Genomic DNA, 22,801 nt, shown 5'->3' on the forward strand with positions numbered 1-22,801 from the left:
CACATTGGACCACCAAATGCACCCTCTGTCAGTGTGGCAGCGTAAAGATTAAATCCCTCCATTGGTTAGCCTTGGAAGACCGTATCACCTTCAAAGCAAGGACCATTGTCCAGCATTGATTATTTGGAACTGCTCCTGCCTCCCTAAAAGAACAAGTTACCACATACCAACCACAGTCGTAATTTAAGATCCAAAGCATGAGGACTGGTGAATGTCAATCATGCCAAAAAAGCCAACGGACTTGGTCGGGCTTTTGCAACAAAAGCGGCATCCAAGTGGGATGAGCTACCAAACAGCCAAAACCCAGAAACCAACTATCCAATCTTTAGAAAGAAACTAAAAACACTACTGTTTAAATAAATGATCCATCTGCTGACAAAGAACAGCTAAAGTCATCTATCTATTCAGGCCTTGTAACCTTGCCCTGCTGTCCCGTTACTACTCGTTTGTCCATGTCTACTTGTAATGCACCCTGATGCCTGTGGGCTCCGGCGCTATAAAATAAATAAATAAATAAATAAATAAATAAATAAATAAAAATGTATGCTGCACATCAACCTACACAACATGGCCACCACAGGGGCCACCCACCGCTGTTACAACGAACCAACCTACAGGCAATATGACCACCTAAAATACCACCCAATCATTAGCTCAACCCAGACCATATTACCCCAAAACGACAAGCAGCCCACCATTAAGACCAGCCATTGTTTATTTATTTTATTTGTGTAAGGAAGGATTTGCAGAGTGTCTCAGTGACCCCTGAAGGGGCCTCTTGGCGCTTTGTAAACTGGGAGAGCGCCCGACACCATATCACTGTAGGAGCAGGCCTTTGCTAGAGAGTGCAGGGCCTTCCATACCTCTTAGGGACCGGGGTCGTGCCTTCCGTGAGGTCTCTTGAGTTGCACTGGGTCTCATTAGTGATCGCGAGGTGGGAATCAGAAGAAGACCTCAAAATAGTTCATGGTTTATAACATTTGATCTTCTCCTGTATCTAATGGGGGCCCAGTTACCGGTAAAATAGCATAGCGGTTAAGCGAGTCCTGCTGATATTTGTATGTAATATGCAGGTCCCAGATTCAAATCTCAGCAATGCCAACTCAGCCTTCCAACCCTCCGAGGTCATGACATGAGCATCAACTTTGCATGGGTAGTAATAATTGTATAAAAAAACCTTTGGTTTGCCAGATGATTTGGACTACAAGTTCTACGAGCCCTGACCAAAAAAGTCAATTTGAGGGTTCATGGGAGATGTAGTCCAAACCATCTGTAGAGCCACAGGTTTCAGACCACTGCGCTACAAATAGATTTGAAAGTGGTGTGTCGTTCACAGGGAGCCAAGGCCACTGGCCTATTGCCAGCGTTCAAATAGTGGGGGGAACGGGGTACCAGGTTCTGCACCCTGTGAAATCGGTGCCACCGACCTACTGCCAGGGTTCAAATAGTGGGTGAAACGGGGTACCAGGTTCTGCACCCTGTGAAGTCGATGCCACCGGCCTACTGCCAGGGTTCAAATAATGGGTGGAATGGGGTACCAGGTTCTGCACCCTGTGAAGTCGATACGCGAGTTATTTTGGAAGTCTCAGAAGTTTGCTATTTGCATAATCACCCAAACGTGACATCACAAGACTCCTGGCAACTTGGACTCTCCTGGTGTTATAGCAAGGCAACATATGCTGGCTCAAACCACTTTTAAGTGGTGACCCCCTTATTGAATTAGGCCGAGGTTTGAGGGGGCTATGGTTACCTTATCGTCAAAGAGTTCCCCTGATGTTTTACTGATGGGGCAGTTTGTCGTGTGTGATTATCACACTACCCCCAATGCGTGTGATTTTAAGAGCAGTGTTATGTCCCTAACAATAATAGACAGTAGGTTAAAATCGGCGCTTGAATCCTTCTCCTGGGAGGATAGCTCAGCGGCAACGAGCTCGCCTTTGAACACAGGTTCGATCGCCCGGTCTGTGCTTAGAAACTTCCGGGTATTAATACGTAACTAAGAGACATATTCCTGTAACAGCGCCCCGGCTGTGTGAGTGCTTTAAAAATGCAAAAGAAATACATTTTAAACAATTAGGTGAGATGCAGTGTGCATTCAGGTGAGCACGTGTTTAATTACCCTCCACCTAGTGGTTCCCAAAGGTAAATGGCTGCTCTCCCACAACCATTACCACTAAGGCCTTGATTCACAGAACGTTTTCCAAGGGGGTGTTGCCATTATTTTATATTTGTGATTTATGTAGCGCCTTACAGCAAGGCGCTGCCTTATGCCAAGGTGCTCAGCTTCTGTGAATTAGGCCCTCAATATCCAACATGTACACAGGGTGACATCGTAAATAGAACGTATGCCATACAAACCGAACCACACGGGAGGTTCTCCCCCGTCCCGCGACAGGTGCCTGAGGAGCCAAGGAATACTGGCAAACCACCCCAAAATGATATCCACAAAGCAGTCACTCGATTCATCCACACCAACTGAGCCACTCCTACACAGCTTCATAATATCAGTCTCAGCAGACTGCAAACACTGCACCTCTCTGTGCAGTTGCAGTCCAACTGGTGTGGGGACTACGCAAGACTTATCTCTTGGTATTAGGTAACCCACCTATTAATATAGGCCTGTACAGAGGGGTAGGGCCTGAGGGGCAAGGCCCACCCAAAATCTGTAAATGCCCACTAAAGAGCGCTGTGTGGGCATTTACAGCTATTTTTGTCAGTGTAGTGAGTCCAACTCCATTAGCTTCAGGCCCCATTTGCTAGACATCCTGGCTGTGCCTCTGGGTCTGTACTACACATGTTGGTAGTGTAACTGAGCAGCCAGGCTTATCTCAAGAGGAGTAATGTGAGCTGCCGAGCTGTACAATGAAATCAGTAACCATAGGTATCCAAGTAAACACACATTTAAAGTTATACAATACATTATTAATTTATTTATACACAAAGATATTTAAAGCATTCTTTAAAAAGCAGTAATTAGCTGTAACATTAATCCCAAGTTAGAATTCATTTAAAAAAGTGAACAATAAAGCAGGTGAGTAATTAATTCATATGTTACGCATGTTCCAGCACCCAGAGGTGACGTCCGTTGAGGTCAGTATAACATTTATATTGCTATCACCTTTGCAGTATTGAGTTTATTTAAGGAAGGGAAGGTCCCGCCCCTCTCTTATAGAGCTGCCCGAGCACACAAAGACCATGCACCTGGCATCGGTGCCTTGTGTAAATCCTAACAATATAATGTTAAGATGGATTTCTGAACTCTGACCTGGAGGGGCAGAGGTTCAGAAGGCCAGCCTAGTTTCTTGGAACAGGGTAACCTCTGGACAAGCCAGAACAATCAGGGCGGTCAAAACTAAGTCTCAAGAGGGGTGAGGGTGACTGAAAGCCCTCAACGAGCACACAAAGCAAGGACACTTACAAATTACTCCAGACAGGTGTTATATTAAAAATATAGACACATTTATTACAAGACCTTTGTAACATAGACCATAACAAAGAATCACAGTAACACTAAAGTAAACCAATACATCACAATCAACACAATATATATACAAGTCCGAGGGGTCTAAGGAGTTAAAACATGAAATATGTGGACCACCTAGATGGGGAGGAAAACAGGCAGTGCAAGTAATCATTAGACCCAGTTTGACATCAGAAATACACCTAACTAGGAGGAAGTCCGAGCCCTACGAAGAGAGGAGCCTTATGCTCAAAAGTACCTGCACGCGCTGGTGCCAATTGATAAAGTAGGGTCTCTTCAAGGGTCTGAGGCAGTTCAGGAAGGTGAATGAAGTGATGAAGAACAAGTCCCCACTACTCAAGCAAGACCTCCACTTGCGGGCAGAGGCAGGGTGATAGTGCGGGATGGAGCCGCTATTTTGCAACAGCGGTAGAAAAGAAATGGGTTCCTGCGCTAGGGGCCACCGGTTCGGGTATGGACTACTCACCGGTCCCCGACGCAAGCAGACCCAGACTTTGCCAGTTCAGTTCACTTTGCTGGCAGGTTCGGATGCGACAATCAGGACGTCTTGACACCATGTAGTTTCCACGGTAGCAGGATTCAGGGTCAAGGGGATCACAAGTGCAGCGAACTTACACAGGTAGTTGCCGAAGCAGGGCAACACGGTAACCGCTTTTACTCCCGTCCGGGCGCACTCGTCTCACTTCAGACCTGGGAATGCCAAGTGTACGAAATTCGGTGTGAGGGTGCCGGGGACACAGAGCAAGCAGGATACTAAGTTTCCAGGGCTTCCTCGAAACGGCAGCGGTGACAGAGCAAACGTCCCGTGTAAGGTGGTCAGCGTACTGGTTGGCCCAAGGACACTTCTGAAGAGGCTTGCTTGCAGGGTTTGATGAAGGTGCCGAGAATAGTTGGTCCCACTATTCCAACGGGTCGAAGCGCCTTCGCAGACCTTCTAGGACGATCAGATGCAGAGGGGTCTCGCAGGACGACAGCGGGCTGAGGGTGCCAAACCTTCCAGTGGGTCACCAGCGGTTCCTCGACTCGGCTTCTTGTTGCAGGATACTTGGCTCCTTATCCTTTGTTCGTGTGAACTCAGGAGATCGACATGGTAGTGGTGTTTTCGGCCTCCTCATGTCCAAAGTTCCCTTCACGCCAAACCGGAGAGGACCCAATGGGAGATCTGCTCACAAACACTCACTCCATAAGTGGACCAATCACGGACCACAGTGTTTCCAGGCATTCAGGACACCCCAGACTCTCTGGCACCCAGGATGTGTATTGGGAACAGACATCCCAGCCCACATCCTGGAGGCACACACACAAGGCATGCAGAAGTATGCCAAAGCTTTGGGGTTCACGGGAAAGTGCATGACCAAATAAGGACTGACCCGGGTCGGCTCGACCTGGGGAAGGTGAAGGGGCACGGTGGCCAAAGGACAGGACAAAGAACCGCGTGGCATGGCCATTTTGGAGCCAGGCCACCTATTTGTGCCAAACGCGGTAAGCGCGGATAACATGGCAAAAAAGGGTTCAAAACATAGGATAAACGGTAGCTGCCACCAGTCCTGTCCGTGACACACCTGCACAGTTCATAATAAGTCCAGCGAGAGTTTCTAGGGCCTTTGGAACGACTAGAGACCCAAGGGTGCAGTAAAGTAAGTTACATTGCACTCTTGTTACATGTTGCACAAAAGTTGCAACATGAGGAAAGGACTAAGGGAAACAGAGTCTCCCAGTACTGACTGTCTTAAGGGCATGTCAGTTTCCCCATAAGAAGTGAGCGAAAGCCCAGAGGAGTGCGACGGAGGGCTGCGCTTCTCTGGCAAAGGTTAGATCAGGGTGTAAAACGGCAGCAAAAAGTTTGGGGGTCGACACATGGAGGGAAAATTACATTCAAATATGAAATCTTTCCTAACATATAACACAATAATACAGTCACCTAAAATACTTCCCCTGAGTATAGCCCAAGCAGAAGGACATCAGAGAAAGCACAGGATTATATTTAAGTTCTGATGTTGTGTTAGTTTAGTTCGTAAGGTGTGCTCACGCCACCATAGTGGCTGCCTGGAGCTGAGCAGTGGCTGCCTGGAGCTGTGCAGTGACTTCCTGGAGCTGAGCAGTGGCTGCAAGGAGCTGAGCAGCAGTAAGCAGTGGCTGCCTGAAGCTGAGCAGTGACTGCCTGGAGTTAAGAAGTGTCTGCCTGGAGCTGAGCAGTGGTTGCCTGGAGCTTAGCAGTGGCTGCCTGGAGCTGAGCAGTGACTGCCTGGACCTGAGCAGTGGCTGCCTGGAGATGAGTAGTGGTGACCAGTGCCTGGCTGTAGCTGAGCAGTGGCTGCATGGAGCTGTGCAATGGATTCCTGGAGCTGAGCAGTGGCTGCCTGGAGCTGAGCAATGGTGAGCAGTGGCTGCCTGGAGCTGAGCAGTGGCTGCCTGGAGCTGAGCAGTGACTGCCTGGAGCTATGATGTATCTGCCTGGAGCTGAGCAGTGGCTTCCTGGAGCAGGGCAGTGGCTGCCTGGAGCTAAGAGGTGGTGAGCAGTGGCTGCCTGGAGCTGAGCAGTGGCTGCCTGGAGCTGAGCAGTGACTGCCTGGAGCTAAGAAGTATCTGCCTGGAGCTGTGCAGTGGATTCCTGGAGCTGAGCAGTGGCTGCCTGGAACTGAGCAGTGGTGAGCAGTGGCTGCCTGGAGCTGAGCAGTGGCTGCCTGGAGCTGAGCAGTGACTGGCTGGAGCTAAGACGTATCTGCCTTGTCCTGAGCAGTGGCTTCCTGGAGCTGGCCAGTGGCTGCCTGGAGCTAGGAAGTGTCTGCCTGGAGCTGAGCAGTGGCTTCCTGGAGCTGGGCAGTGACTGCCTGGAGCTGAGCAGTGGCTGCCTGGAGCTGAGCAGTGGATTCCTGGAGCTGAGTGGTGGCTGCCTGGAGCTGAGCAGTGGCTGCCTGGAGCTGAGTAGTGACTGCCTGGAGCTAATAAGGGACTGCCTGAAGCTGGGCAGTGGCTTCCTGGAGCTCGGCTGTGGCTGCTTGGAGCTGAGCAGTGGCTGCCTGGAGTTGAGCAGTGGCTACCTGGAGTTGAGCAGTGACTGCCTGGAGCTGAGCACTGGCTGCCTGGGGCTGAGCAGTGGCTGCCCGGGGCTGAGCAGTGGCTATCTAGAGCTGAGCTCTGAGCTGTGACTGTCTGGAACTGAGCAGTGACTGTCTGGGGGTAAGAAGTGACTTCCTGGTGCTGAGCAGTGGCTGCCTGGAGCTGAGCAGTGGCTATCGAGAGCTGAGCTGTGACTGCCTGGAACTGAGCAGTGACTGCCTGGAGCTAGGAAGTGACTGCCTGGTGCTAAGACGTGACTGCCTGGAGTTAAGAAGTGACTGCCTGGATCTGAGCAGTGGCTGCCTGGAGCTAAGAAGTGTCTGCCTGGAGCTGAGAAGTGGCTGCCTGGAGCTGAGCATTGGATTCTTGGAAATGAGCGGTGGCTGCCTGGAGCTGAGCAGTGGCTGCCTGGAGCTGAGTAGTGACTGCCTAGAGCTAAGAAGGGATTGCCTGGAGCTGAGCAGTGGCTGCCTGGAGCTGAGCAGTGACTGCCTGGAGCTGAGCAGTGGCTGCCTGGAGCTGAGCAGTGGCTGCCTGAGGCTGAGCAGTGGCTATCTAGATCTGAGCTGTGACTGCCTGGAACTGAGCAGTGACTGTCTGGAGCTAGGAAGTGACTGCCTGGTGCTGAGCAGTGGCTGCATGGAGCTGAGCAGTGGCTATCTAGAGCCAAGCTGTGACTGCCTGGAACTGAGCAGTGACTGCCTGTAGCTAAGAAGTGACTGCCTGGTGCTAAGACGTGACTGCCTGGAGCTAAGAATTGACTGCCTGGAGCTGAGCAGTGGCTGCTTGGAGCTGAGCAGTGGCTGCTTGGAGCTGAGTAGTGGCTGCCTGGAGCTGGGCAGTGGCTGCCTGGAGTTGATCAGTGGCTTCCTGGACCTGAGCAGTGGCTGCCTGGAGCTGAGCAGTGGCTGCCTGGACCTAAGATGTGATTGCCTGGAGCTGAGCAGTGGCTCACTGGAGCTGAGCAGCTGGAGGAAGGATTAGGGGTATGCCAGTGTTATTTAGTGGAAAGCCAGGTTTGGAGTTTGCTTCTGAAGAGGCGATGGTTGTCAGTCAACAAGGTTGCATATTCCAGAGTGAGGCTTAAGTCAGTAGAGGAGATGTTGCAGCAGCCCGTGGCTGGCTGGGCATTGATATTTGCATAAGAGATGCATGGTGCATTTACCGCGGTCTACTTTTAACATAGCATAGATAACCAATAGGCAATGGCACGAGCTTCATAGGATGTACACTATTAATTGAACACCTGACACCCTCATACAAACTGGACCCTCAAAAACCCACGTGCAATTAGTGCAAGCCAGCCAGTAGAACGCCAAAGAGACCCAGAGCCTGCCAATGATTAAACACATGCAACCAATGGACCACATGTCACCCAATGACTACCCACCATTGGCAGAATGCGTTCACTTAAAACCCATATGGAGAACTTTAAGGGCTAAGCTCTCAGTGAGTTAAGCGCTCGCCTCAGATCGTCCTGTGCGACATACAGACAGGTCCCAGCCCTGAATCATAGGTTAATTAATAAAAGCAATTATTTTAGTGCTAAGAAGCATGTCGAAACCATCATGAAGAGCTAGAAATATCATTAGCTGGTCAGTATCCATTGGAGCAACATCGGGCAAGACCAGCATTTATCTAGGTATATAATCACCCACTAGCCCTCTTGCTGAACCCCCAATGGTCTCCAAACCTACAGAAGCTCCCTCCAGCTCAAACACTCACCTCAAACTCTCCCGTGTCCTGGTCACCCATTGTCCAGAGATTGAAGTCGGTGTCCCGGTCATTGCTCTTGTCCATGCTTACTAGGCCGGTGATGCCTGCAGCAAAAAAAGAAAGGCCAGTTAGTGGCACATAAACAGGACTTCAGAGACCATCATGCATTGGGGCTTTATGAGCTGCTTCATTGAGTTGGGATGGTAGGCCAGGATGCACCTCACCTCGAACACCTGCCATTGATACATTATCAGACATGTTAAATATTCTCAAGGGGCTCCAAGACAATGGACAGTTGTACAAGGCAGCTAAACCTTTTGAGTAGATCTTAAAATAGGCATTGAAGGAAAAAGTGACCTTCTGTGCTTGGCCGGCCCTGGGATCCCCCTAACCGCCACAATTGTGTATGCTGCAATATTCTTCTATGTTATGTGGGTAAGGCGCTTTGACTCAGGTAGTGCAAGGCAATACACGCTATATACACATTTTGTAATTGATCAGTTCTCATTTTATTACAGTCTTTAAAAAAATTGAACTCAATGATTTTTTGAATAAATATATTCAGAAAAGCAGACTTGTAAAAGGGGCCGCATCGAAGGACGAACATAGGTAAAAGACAAAGGGGGTCGAAGGCAAGGGGTCAAAGACAAAGGGGTTCGAAGACAAGGGGGGTCAAAGACAAAGGGGGTCGAAGGCAAGGGGGTCAAAGACAAAGGGGCTCGAAGGCAAGGGGTCAAAGACAAAGGGTGTCAAAGGCAAGGGGGGTCAAGGACCAAGGGGGTCGAAGTCAAGGGGCAGGCAGTAGGAGCATCAAAATGGGCAAAGTTTAGGAAACTGACAACAATGCCACAACTTTTTTTTATTTTTTTAAATGTTTTATTGTGTGATATAGGTAAAAAAAATAAAAAACTTTTCACACACTTTGTTAGACATATAAAGAAAGATGAAAAAGCCAAGGAAATTCAAAATACAATTATAGCACTAAATATAAAACAGTACAATCCAATGATTTATTAACATAACAATTAAGATTAAAAATTGACTAGTTTCATCACACCTGGTATAAAATTAGTTGCAGCTGGTAAGAGATATCTGGTCCCCTTTAAAATTCGATGCCAACAACTTTTAGAATACAGAGGTGCAGTGCCTGCAACAAGACGCTCACATGTTAGAACTCGTATTTCATGCAGTTTAGGACAGTTCACAAACCCATGTTCAAGCGTTTCTATATTGCCAGGCACCTGACACCGCCTACAATACCGCAATTCGTGTTGAATGTTTCATGAGACTTATGCAGGTTTAGTCGTATCCGCATAAAATGCGCGCGTACATGTGTCGATGGCCACGCCCTTAGTTGGGGATGGGTATAGAGTTTCCCTACTTTTCCATCATGGCCCGGTCAGAAATTGACCTGTAGGAGGAGACTGAATCCACCGTTTGACACCAGTTCGTGTCCTACAAGGATTTCTTTTACTCTGAGCGGATTTTCAATGAAGTCCTGCCTGGTAGCGCCCAGATCCAAAAGGATTCGATCGCAAGTACCGGCCCAAGCCGCGAGGCCCTCACAATGGCCATTCCTAAGGGAGTCTCTCAATGGCAAGAATAGAGAATTTGCAGGACAATCACACATTTCCCTATAGCAATAGGATTTTTTTCCACTGTAGTTTGGCAACCAATGACACGAGTCCCAGCTCAAACCTGACCACAACACTGAGGACGGACATTGGTAGGGCGAGAACCTTTTTCCAGAGGATACCCTCCAATCGGTTCCAATGTAAGCCTTTCAAGTGTAGAAATTCAACACCACATAGTAACGAGGGCAGAACCTTAGATTTATAGTAACGAATGATAGAAAGTGCAGGGAAACGGCCATACTTGCGATCGAGCTGGAGCACGTGAGCTGTGAATATAAAAACCTTCTGACATAGGATGTTATATAGCTTTATTCTAATAGTGGGGGAGTCATATCTGGGAAACAGTTAGCAGCGGCCTTAGACATAAAGCACTTTGCCCTAGCTATGTACCCTTATTTCCTGCATACTTGCCAACATGCCCCATTCCAATATGTAGGTGCTTATACAGTCCTGGTTTTTTGTTTGCATTCAGGAATTTGTAATTCCAGTTTCCCCATTATAAAACTTGGACTACAAGTCCCAGAATGCAAAGAGAAAACCAGTACTGGATAAACACCTACAGATTGGAATCAGTCAGAATGGTAACGATGTTTCCTGTTGTTCGTAAGATATTATGGTTTTGCAAAATTCGCTACCTTTCCTTTTCTTCTGACAAGAAAAGGCCTCTTGGTTTGTGTTTATTTGGGAGGAGTAAGCATTGACGACCGTGCTTTCATCCCTTGCCGGAGTGAAACTCAGGAATGGCGTTAGCCAACCTCCTGGTGGTGTGTGTTGAAATGGAGTCCGCGAGGGGCCTGCAGCTTGTGGTGACCTTGCTTCCCAGTGGCTTGATTGAGACCATATGGAATCGTGCACACTGCATTTGGGGGGAAATAGCAGGACTTTTTTCGTGGCTCGCCTCCCCTCCCTGAACATGTACACGCACCTGCTAATCATTTCCTATGTGGAGGGGGAACCTTCAAGTGTGCGTGGCTTTATACTCTACCCGCAACCCCCTTTTCTAGGAGGGCTGGGTAGCAATTGCTACTCATATGTCTCGGGAGGATAGCTCAGGGGTAACGTGCTCACCTTGGAAGCAAGACGACGCGGAGCAAGACAGGTTCGATCCCCGGATTCGTGCTTAGAAACCTCTGGGTATTAACCGTGTTATAAATAACCTATCATATCATATACCAAGAACAGATGGCATGAACTGGCATTTCTCAGCGTCTTCCTTCGTGCCATTGGGTAGGCTTGATTGGCTACATTTGTCGCATCACTCGATCCCCCCTCAAGTGATCCCCCTGTGGGAGGTCAGGGGGTTGCACCTTGAACTCATTCCACAGTCCACCAGGTGTGACTCTGCCTGCCTAACAGGAAGTCTTTTTTTAAACATTCATTTGTATTTATATACCCGAGGAACAATGCTCTTTTGATGACAAAAGAACATTCAATAGATCAGAAATCCGATTTCACAGGAAGCAGTGAGTTTTTTTACAACAGGGTGAGTTTCAGGGACAGTCTGACCAGGTTTTGGAGGGGAGTAAATGGAACAGTCACCGGAGCCAATACATAAGTGGGCCTACATGGGTTAAGGACAAAGAACATTGGACATTTTTAAGTAAAGGTAGGCGGCACGGCCAGCTGTGCTCGGGATGCGACCATGATGGGTGAAGTGCTAGAGTAGAAGCAGAGAAAGTGAGGGACAGAAGCAGGTTTGAGGTGAGGGAAAAATGTTAGCTAGCAGGCAGATGAGAGGTATGTTAAGTGGGTAACTCAGATTCGAGGAGGTAGGCGTTTAGTTTGGTTTTGAACAAATCCATGTGAACTGTTTCTCGGATGTCCGGAGGATAAGAATCCCACGCAAGTGGAGCAAAACAAGCAAAGGGCAGAAGCGAGAGGAAGCACAAAGAGGGCGAGGAGCCACAAGAGTAGTCGAGGAGCCAGAGCTGAGATTACCAGAAGGCTTGTAGAGTTGGATAGAGGAGGATCGATACAGTGGTGCCTTACCAGGGATAGATTTCTGAACCAGGAGAAGACATTTAAATCTGGCCCTGTTTTGCATCGTCACCCTTTCAGCCTGGCGACGGTACGAGGAAGTAGGTGTGAAGTGAGGGAGTTCACAGAGAGTTCTGATAGTGAAGTTAATGATCTTGTTGAGAGGACAGAAAGCATAGTTGGGGAGACCAAAGAGGATTTTGTGACAGTAGTCCAGTTCAGAGAGGATAAGAGTGGTTAAGAGATGGTTGGTGGTGTTGAAAGGAAGGAGGTGTCTGATTTTCCTAACATTTAGGAGGTTGAGGCGAGCTGCTGTTCCTGTTTTGGAGATGAAAGAAGAGAAGGTGTGACCTATTTTCTCTCTGTCTATTGGAAAGTTACTGTTTGGTTTGGTTATTTTCTCTGTAGATACAGCCTGTGACTCCTAACATAGAGGTCATAGGTTCAGGCTCCATGATGGAACATAGACAAGACTCATAATTTCAGTCTTATGGCACCAATCCTCTCAGGTGAAACTGTTCATTTCTGTAATGTCTGCAAATTATGTACATCTTTTCTCGCATCAGTGGTAAAGTTGTTTTACCGTTTGCAGGGACACTTGGTCTTAAAGTAATGTGACGGTCAGTGCCCATCAGTGAAGAGCTCCCTGGGGTTCCTCGTCCGACTGTTCCATGATCACCCCAGTTTCTCAAGAACAGGCCATTCACTTCCTATTTTCATATTTTATAGGTTGGACTTGTTGCTCTCCATTTTACTAGGACTCCATTTGTAAGTTTCATAGGATGTTGGGGCAGTCATTTTTCTGCTGGGGAACGCTCCCTGGGGGCTCCACCTCTCGGTAAGAAGACTGTGCCTGTCTCTCACAAGCAAGGCATTTGCTTTCTAATTCCTTATTTAAGAAGTGGACACGTTTTTCCAAAGCCTTCAATTCATCCAGGGATTCAAGGGGAAAGCTCACAGTATCCTTTAGCAATTTTGAACATGATCCTCTTGGCATATGGATATTTGTTTGCAACTCTTTGTCCTGGAATGGAGTCGACGTGACCCTCCCACTTTCGTATGAGTCTTCCGGTTCTGATCTTACCAATGTAAGTGTTTTCTTCTTAGTATTGCTTGAAAAGGAAAGCACTGTGGAAGCTTAACTATCTGGCACCCTCATCAACAGGACGGTTCTGTTAACCGGGCTAAGAAAATGTGGACAACAAAGTTTTCAAGCTGGCTAATTAAAGGTCCTGATGAGAGGATGTCAGTGAAAGTAAACACAGGACCAGGAAGATTGGACACACATCTGTTTTTCTCTGTTTTCTTACTCGCTGCCACCTTGATAAAGGACATTTGATTTGGTCAATTGAACTATCTGGCACTACTCATTTCTGATTGATGCCGGATAATTGAACTTTTACTTTATTAGTGTTCTACCGTGCTGGTCAGGAATCTGGTTCCTTTTCAGGATTTGTACTACTTGGTATATGTATTTCTTATTTCGTTGATAACGCCTTAGAGTACGAAACTGCCTGAGTATCACTAGATCATGTGTGTTAGTACATTGGTATAATAACAGCTGCAATCTGTTTGATGTGGGGCAGGCTGGCATGAAACCTGTGTAGCTCAACAGCTAGAACAGTGTACCCGAAATCACAGTGTCATGTGGTCAAGCCCTGACTCAGGCCGAAATGTGAGATATTGTCCCTTAATACTGTGCACTGATTTTTGCACAGTTGGGGAAGCTTTTAGAACCTTAATATTTGGAAGCAGTGTAAATTTAAATTACATGCGATTTTTGGAAATCAGTTTATTACCTGAATTCTGTTTCTGGCTTCCCCCGAAAATGTCCTGAATTTAAGAACTGGCAAGCTGATGGGTATAAAATTAGGTCGCTAGAGAGTAAATTGCATGTTCATAACTATTATACCTTTTGTATGAACGGCAATAAATTGCCGCATGCCCACGATGCGAACAGAGCTGTCGTTTTATAAAATCCCCCATGATCAGCTGAAGTGGAATAAATATATAGCATGGCATTTATTAGTAAATTATGAACTTTTGCCATGTAGGTATTTTTGGGCAAAATGTTGACATAGAAACAAAATAGGAATTTCAAATGGGAGTTGCAAAATTTCTGTTCTAGACTCCTGAACCAATCCTTAGAGAGAGAGGCTGGACTTGAGGGTGGAGAGAAATGTAAATGTCCAATCCAGGTTGTGAGACCAAAAGTTAGCACCGCCTAATGTTCAATTTCCTTGGGCGGAGCATAGAGAGTCAAAAGGTCTTGCACTATGGAAGCTGCCAAAAATCACCAAAGGAGATCTGCTGAAATTGCATCTGGGACGAAATATTGCAAGAGGGTTGGAGCTGTCTATTGCTGGGGAAACTAGAAAACATCGGACCTGAGGCTTCCCTGGAACCATAGAGGGAGAATTGCTGTGGAAATCCATTGTCTGAAGTGATGGCCAGAATCCTGATTTCCCCTACGAACAAAGAACTGCTCAGTCTCCATGAGTGCAGAGCCGAGAGATTTCCAAAAGTAAGTAGATTGTTCAACCAAATGTCAGCATGGCGATCTATTTAATTGACCCATTCCCCTTCATAATGAGTTCTCTTCCATTAGTGGGTGGAATGGTAAAATTGTGCACACCCTTAGCATATTTGACTGTATATTAATTTAATTAACTCCCAAATAAATTGAAGCAGGGGGGGAGCTTGGATGAATTTGAAACTAGCGGGAAGAGACAACATAGTCATTTTAAGTAATTGGGGTGCCTTGATTTTTCTATTCACCCCTGACTTTTCTAATGTGAAGGGGTGTCCCTTCCTAAAACAAAAATGTGCAACCGAATCCCTTACCAAAAATGTGTTTTTAACAAAAGATATACTTGCCACCAAAACGAAATTGATAATTGTCACAATCCCCAAACCTTGCCTTTCAAACCAAAAGGAACGAGTCCCTAAAACAGAAATTACCAACTGAAACCAATTCCCCAAAAACGTGATTTTATTTAAAAGTCATTCTTCTCTTAAAAACAAATTTCCCAATTGTCACCACTCTTTCAACACTGTTTTTAACCAATGTGTGCCCTTTACCCCACAAAAGAAAATTTGAAACTGTCCATCCTCAGCAACATGGGCCTTTAAGGGACGGGCAGGTCTGAAAAACCAAAATTCATAATCACCCCCATTTTACTGTCCAAACCTCCCCAACACAGGCCTTTAAGTGAGTGGGGAGGTCTTGAAAACAAAATTCCTAAACTGTCCCCACTCCCTAGACCTGGTCTTAGAATAGAAGGGTTCTGCATGTCATTGATGCTTGGGTTTTTGGAGCTGGAGGGAGAAGTGCTTTGCTAAAGTGAGACACTGAATGTGTGATGTATGTCTTGTTTTTAAATTAGCCCTGATTCTTTTCCGAAGCTTAATTCTGGTTAAGTCCTATTTACTATATGCATTTTTACAAATCTGTGATTTAAACTGCTAGCATTTTCAGTGCGCAGGGAACTCCATATATCAAGCCTTGAAGGTGAACTAGTTTTCATAAAATGAAAATTGTGCCTATGTGGGATATTAAACAAAACTCTCAGCTAGAAACGGGAAGATTAGGGTCTAGTATTGTGCCATATATTATTATTGAAGTTCAACTTACAACGGGTTCATGGGAAGAGAGTGTTGACCAGTTCATGCAGCCTGTGTTCCATGTTTGCGAAACCAAAGTCAATGCAGAAAAAGTGTGTTGAAAACTACAACCTACAGAAAAGTGTGTTTTGTAATTGAAGCTGTGTTTTCTGCCACACAAAGAAGGTGCCGGCTGTGATTGAACCAAATTATTATTAATTGGGCTTATAATTAAAGTAAATATATAATCTTTCTATACCCCAGCCTGGTTCTTTGGTCACTGTGCACTGTTGGCACGGGCGGGGGGTGGTGATTTATGCTGCTCTACATGAGTCTTCAATAAGGCCAGCGCTAAAAGAAAACTTAAGCGAAATATAGAAGTGCTCCCTGATTGGGGGTTACCCCCCAAGTTAAGGGTGGTCTCTCAATATAGCACTGCATCATGGAAATGTATGCATATACATGCCTAACCATCTTACATACTTATTTCCTGCCACGTCACATTTCATTAATTGGTCGGGGCACGGATCGTAATTTATGAATACGCACACCCCTTCTTCTCCACCATACAAATACTCATGCATTCATGGCAGCATGGCAACTTCTGTTGCCCTTTTTTGCATGGCATCTTTGAATTTATCCTTTCACTGACACTATTGATTTTATGTACTCATGATAAGCCTTTGGGCTCTCATTATGAGAATAGCAGTTACGTGGAAAGCAGCATTTAAATGTTACTATGAATGCACCACAGGGCACATTTTTGGAGGTTTGTAAATTGCATGAACCAGGCAACCTACATTTGCTCTTACATGCAAACACGTCCTCTCTGTGCAGTAATTATCATTTGCACTTTAGAGTGCAAACGGGAGGTGTAAAGTGGAGGAAAAATCGACTACACGCCTCTCTTAAGTACTCAACAGTGCTAATTGAGTAAATCCAACCTTCCATTTACGCATAGCAGGTAGCAGCATTTACAATGGATTCCTATGGAATCCGCCTGCTTTTTTGCTAGTGTAAAAAGCAGGTGGATTCCCTAGGAATCCACAGCATTTTATCAGCCTGAAAATGCCATGCTTGTGTAAATGCTGTAGTGTTTTTATCGCGGAGTGGAAGCTGGGGGTAGAATCATAAATTACGATCTGCACCGCCATTCCACTATACAAATGTGCTGGTGTAACTGACGAAAGGTGAAGCAGATACCAATGGCACAACTCAAGCAGATGTTCTATTTAGTGCTTGACTGCAGGATTTATTAATTCTTTTTATTTCTTGGTTTCTTATAAAGCGCTTTTGACCTTAATCACAGAGCTTAAGTTCCATGCATACCTCAAACCATCAAACCAAACGAGGCTCCAAGTTGCACAGGTGCCAGGCTCAGATCCCTATGCAGGCTGGCGAGAGGTGGGCAAGGGGTTGTTTGCTCACAGAGTAGGCTCCAAGTTGCATAGGTGCCAGGCTCAGATCCCTATGCAGGCTGGCAAGAGGTGAACAATAGGTGTAACAGAAAATAAAGGCCTAAAAGTTATTTGCCTGATTTACATGGATTTATTTTACATTACTTTTCCAAAAACATGAGACCATAGCATGTTAACTCAGTTCTCGCACAGCAGTGCACAGATCTTTCCATTTCAGCATAAATCACCCTGCAAGTATCTCATCCAACAGAGCCCTGCCGAATTTGACACAGTCCAGACCAAATGATGGCATGCAATGCAACAATCCAACACAACAAAATGTAACACAGACCCAACAAACTCAACTTAAACTCCTATTGTGCATTTTTGATCTTAAGCCATAGGCTTTGCGCCCACCACTCTTTCCTGTAACTGACCGAACTGAAGGGGGATAACCTAGAATCCGCTCCAAAGGCCATGTGAAGCTTGCCCGGAAGAAGAGCAAAATACAGAGTACCAGCTGCAGGAGAAGTGGGATAATCTAGAATCCTCTCCAAAGCACACACAAAGCTTGCCCGGAAGAAGAGCAAAATACAGAGTACCAGGTGCGGGAGAAGTGCGATAATCTAGAATCCTCTCCAAAGGCCACATGAAGCTTGCCCTCAAGAAGAGCAAAATACAGAGTACCAGGTGCGGGAGAAGTGGGATAATCTAGAATCCTCTCCAAAGCACACACAAAGCTTGCCCGGAAGAAGAGTGCACCACAAAGTACCAGGTGCCGGAGAAGTGGGATAATCTAGAATCCGCTCCAAAGCACACATGAAGCTTGCCCATAAGAAGAGAAAAACACAAAGTACCAGGTGCAGGAGAATTGGGATAATCTAGAATCCTCTCCAAAGCACACACAAAGCTTGCCCAGAAGAAGAGCAACATACAGAGTACCAGGTGCGGGAGAAGTGCGATAATCTAGAATCCTCTCCAAAGGCCACATGAAGCTTGCCCTCAAGAAGAGCAAAATACAGAGTACCAGGTGCGGGAGAAGTGGGATAATCTAGAATCCTCTCCAAAGCACACACAAAGCTTGCCCGGAAGAAGAGTGCACCACAAAATACCAGGTGCCGGAGAAGTGGGAAAATCTAAAATCCGCTGCAAAGCACACATGAAGCTTGCCCATAAGAAGAGCTAAACACAAAGTACCAGGTGCAGGAGAAGTGGGATAATCTAGAATCCTCTCCAAAGCACACATGAAGCTTAGCCCTCAAGAAGAGCAAAATACAGAGTACCAGGTGCAGGAGAAGTGGGATAATCTAGAATCCTCTCCAAAGCACACACAAAGCTTGCCCGGAAGAAGAGTGCAACACAAAGTACCAGGTGCCGGAGAAGTGGAATAATCTAGAATCCTCTCCAAAGGCCACATGAAGCTTGCCCTCAAGAAGAGCAAAATACAGAATACCAGGTGCGGGAGAAGGGGGATAACCTGGAATCCGCTCCAAAGGCCTTGTGAAGCTTGCCCACAAGAACAGCAAAACACAAAGTACCAGGTGCAGGATAAGTGGGATAATCTAGAATCCTCTCCAAAGCACACACGTAGCTTGCCCGGAAGAAGAGTCCAACACAGAGTACCAGGTGCAGGAGAAGTGGGATAATCTAGAATCCTCTCCAAAGGCCACATAAAGCTTGCCCTCAAGAAAAGCAAAATACAGAGTACCAGGTGCGGTAGAAGGTGGATAACCTGGAATCTGCTCCAAAGGCCATGTGAAGTTTGCCCTCAAGAAGAGCAAAATACAGAGTACCAGGTGCAGGAGAAGTGGGATAATCTAGAATCCTCTCCAAATCACACACGTAGCTTGCCCGGAAGAAGAGTCCAACACAGAGTACCAGGTGCAGGAGAAGTGGGATAATCTAGAATCCTCTCCAAAGCACACATGAAGCTTGCCCGGAAGAAGAGTCCAACACAGAGTACCAGGTGCGGGAGAAGGGGGATAACCACGAATGTGCTTCAAAGGCCACAAAATGCTAGACTTAAAGAGGAGCACAAAACAGAGTGACAAGTGCAGCAGAAGTGGGATTACCCAGAATCAGCTTTAATGCACACAACTACGCTTCACCAGGAAAATACCAGAGTATCAAATGCAGGAGAAGTCGAATAATCTGAAATCAGCTTTAAAGCATACTGTGAAGTGTATGCATTTAAAAAGCACCATAAGTACCAGGTACAGGAGAAGCAGAATAACCTGAAATCAGCTCCAAAGCACACTGTAAAGTGTACACAGTAGTAGAGCATCATACTGAGTACCAGGTACAGGAGAAGCAGGATAACCAGGCATCAGCTTGAATACACACGTTGACTTAGGCCCAGGAGAAGAGTACAACACAGAGTACGAAGACCAGATGAAGTGGAATAACCTGAAATCCTGAAATCAGCTTCAAAGCACACTGAAGGAAACCCAGTAGGAGAGCACCATTCTGAGTACCAGGTACAGGAGTAGCAGGATAACTAAGAATCAGCATGAATACACACGCCGAACCAGGAGAAGAGCACAACACAGAGTACCAAGTGCAGGAGAAGTGTGATAACCTGAAATCAGCTCCACAGCACACTGTAAAGTGTACACAGTAGTAGAGCATCATACTGAGTACCAGGTACAGGAGAAGCAGGATAACCAGGCATCAGCTTGAATACACACGTTGACTTAGGCCCAGGAGAAGAGTACAACACAGAGTACGAAGACCAGATGAAGTGGAATAACCTGAAATCCTGAAATCAGCTTCAAAGCACACTGAAGGAAACCCAGTAGGAGAGCACCATTCTGAGTACCAGGTACAGGAGTAGCAGGATAACTAAGAATCAGCATGAATACACACGCCGAACCAGGAGAAGAGCACAACACAGAGTACCAAGTGCAGGAGAAGTGTGATAACCTGAAATCAGCTCCAAAGCACACTGTAAAGTGTACACAGTAGTAGAGCATCATACTGAGTACCAGGTACAGGAGAAGCAGGATAACCAGGCATCAGCTTGAATACACACATTGACTTAGGCCCAGGAGAAGAGTACAACACAGAGTACGAAGACCAGATGAAGTGGAATAACCTGAAATCCTGAAATCAGCTTCAAAGCACACTGAAGGAAACCCAGTAGGAGAGCACCATTCTGAGTACCAGGTACAGGAGTAGCAGGATAACTAAAAATCAGCATGAATACACACGCCGAACCAGGAGAAGAGCACAACACAGAGTACCAAGTGCAGGAGAAGTGTGATAACCTGAAATCAGCTCCAAAGCACACTGTAAAGTGTACACAGTAGTAGAGCATCATACTGAGTACCAGGTACAGGAGAAGCAGGATAACCAGGCATCAGCTTGAATACACACGTTGACTTAGGCCCAGGAGAAGAGTACAACACAGAGTACGAAGACCAGATGAAGTGGAATAACCTGAAATCCTGAAATCAGCTTCAAAGCACACTGAAGGAAACCCAGTAGGAGAGCACCATTCTGAGTACCAGGTACAGGAGTAGCAGGATAACTAAGAATCAGCATGAATACACACGCCGAACCAGGAGAAGAGCACAACACAGAGTACCAAGTGCAGGAGAAGTGTGATAACCTGAAATCAGCTCCAAAGCACACTGTAAAGTGTACACAGTAGTAGAGCATCATACTGAGTACCAGGTACAGGAGAAGCAGGATAACCAGGAATCAGCTTGAATACACACACCAACGCCAGCCCAGAAGAAGAGCACAACAGAGTGCAGAAGCTGAATAACCTCAAATCAGCTCCATAGCACACTGTGAAGCAGTAGAAGAGCACCATACCGAGAACCAGGTGCAGGAAAAACCCTCTCTCCCTCCACCAAAGGTACTGTGTTACTGTTTAAAACAAGCCCAATTCTGGCACATTGCTGTTGTTAAGGGAGCCGCTGCACTTGAGCTAGGTGCGCGCTATATGCAACAAAAAAAAAAATGTAAAAACTGGAAGAACCTAGAATCAGGTTCAAAGTACATGCAACGCTTTCCTGGAAGAAGAGCACAGGACATAGAACTGGTTACAGAAAAATCAGAAGATCCAGGAATCAGATCCAAATCATACTGTGAAGCTTGGCCAGGAGAGGCACACAACACAAAGTACCTGATGTAGAAGAAGTGGGATAACTAGGAATCAGATCCAAATCATACTTTGAAGCTTGACCAGAAGAAGAGGACAACACAAAGTACCAGGTGTAGAAGAAGTGGGATAACCAGGAATCAGATTCAAATCACACTGTGAAGCTTGGCCGGAGAAGCACACAACACAGAGTACCAGGTGTACAAGAAGTGGATAACTAGGGATCAGATCCAAATCATGCTGTGACGCTTGGCCAGGAAAATCCCACAACACAAAGTACTTGGTGTAGACGAAGTGGGATAACCAGGAATCAGATCCAAATCACACTGTGAAGCTTGGCCAGAAGAAGAGGACAACACAAAGTACCAGGTGTAGAAGAAGTGGGATAACCAGGAATCAGATTCAAATCACACTGTGAAGCTTGGCCAGGAGAAGCACACAACACAAAGTACCAGGTGTAGAAGAAATGGGATAACCAGGAATCAGATGCAAATCACACTGTGAAGCTTGACCAGAAGAAGAGGACAACACAAAGTACCAGGTGTAGAAGAAGTGGGATAACCAGGAATCAGATCCAAATCACACTGTGAAGCTTGGCCAGGAGAAGCCCACAACACAAAGTACCAGGTGTAGAAGAAGTGGGATAACCAGGAATCAGATCCAAATCACACTGTGAAGCTTGGCCAGAAGAAGAGGACAACACAAAGTACCAGGTGTAGAAGAAGTGGGATAACCAGGAATCAGATTCAAATCACACTGTGAAGCTTGGCCAGGAGAAGCACACAACACAAAGTACCAGGTGTAGAAGAAGTGGGATAACCAGGAATCAGATGCAAATCACACTGTGAAGCTTGGCTAGGAGAAGCACACAACAAAAAGTACCAGGTGTAGAAGAAGTGGGATAACCAGGAATCAGATCCAAATCACACTGTGAAGCTTGGCCAGAAGAAGAGGACAACACAAAGTACCAGGTGTAGAAGAAGTGGGATAACCAGGAATCAGATCCAAATCACACTGTGAAGCTTGGCCAGGAGAAGCCCACAACACAAAGTACCAGGTGTAGAAGAAGTGGGATAACCAGGAATCAGATCCAAATCACACTGTGAAGCTTGGCCAGAAGAAGAGGACAACACAAAGTACCAGGTGTAGAAGAAGTGGGATAACCAGGAATCAGATCCAAATCACACTGTGAAGCTTGGCCAGGAGAGGCACACACCACAAAGTACCAGGTGTAGAAGAAGTGGGATAACCAGGAATCAGATCCAAATCACACTGTGAAGCTTGGCCAGAAGAAGAGGACAACACAAAGTACCAGGTGTAGAAGAAGTGGGATAACCAGGAATCAGATCCAAATCACACTGTGAAGCTTGGCCAGGAGAAGCCCACAACACAAAGTACCAGGTGTAGAGGAAGTGGGATAACCAGGAATCAGATCCAAATCACACTGTGAAGCTTGGCCAGAAGAAGAGGACAACACAAAGTACCAGGTGTAGAAGAAGTGGGAAAACCAGGAATCAGATCCAAATCACACTGTGAAGCTTGGCCAGGAGAAGCCCACAACACAAAGTACCAGGTGTAGAAGAAGTGGGATAACCAGGAATCAGATCCAAATCACACTGTGAAGCTTGGCCAGAAGAAGAGGACAACACAAAGTACCAGGTGTAGAAGAAGTGGGATAACCAGGAATCAGATCCAAATCACACTGTGAATCTTGGCCAGAAGAAGAGGACAACACAAAGTACCAGGTGTAGAAGAAGTGGAATAACTAGGAATCAGATCCAAATCATACCGTGAAGCTTGGCCAGGAGAAGCCCACAACACAAAG

At 46.3% G+C, this 22,801-nt stretch overlaps 1 protein-coding gene across 1 annotated transcript in view; it reads right to left on the minus strand.

The window, feature by feature from the left end:
* Positions 1-22,801, minus strand: part of NPR2 (natriuretic peptide receptor 2) — a 558,288-nt gene that overhangs the window by 235,025 nt on the left and 300,462 nt on the right. Inside the window, exon 5 of the mRNA XM_069626775.1 lies at positions 8,267-8,361. Within this exon, the coding sequence (XP_069482876.1) occupies positions 8,267-8,361 (95 nt within the window). The remainder of the gene's footprint in view (positions 1-8,266; positions 8,362-22,801) is intronic.

Source organism: Ambystoma mexicanum, chromosome 6p (genome assembly GCF_040938575.1).
Source record: "Ambystoma mexicanum isolate Mex_15411 chromosome 6p, UKY_AmexF1_1, whole genome shotgun sequence".
Classification (NCBI taxonomy): domain Eukaryota; kingdom Metazoa; phylum Chordata; class Amphibia; order Caudata; family Ambystomatidae; genus Ambystoma; species Ambystoma mexicanum.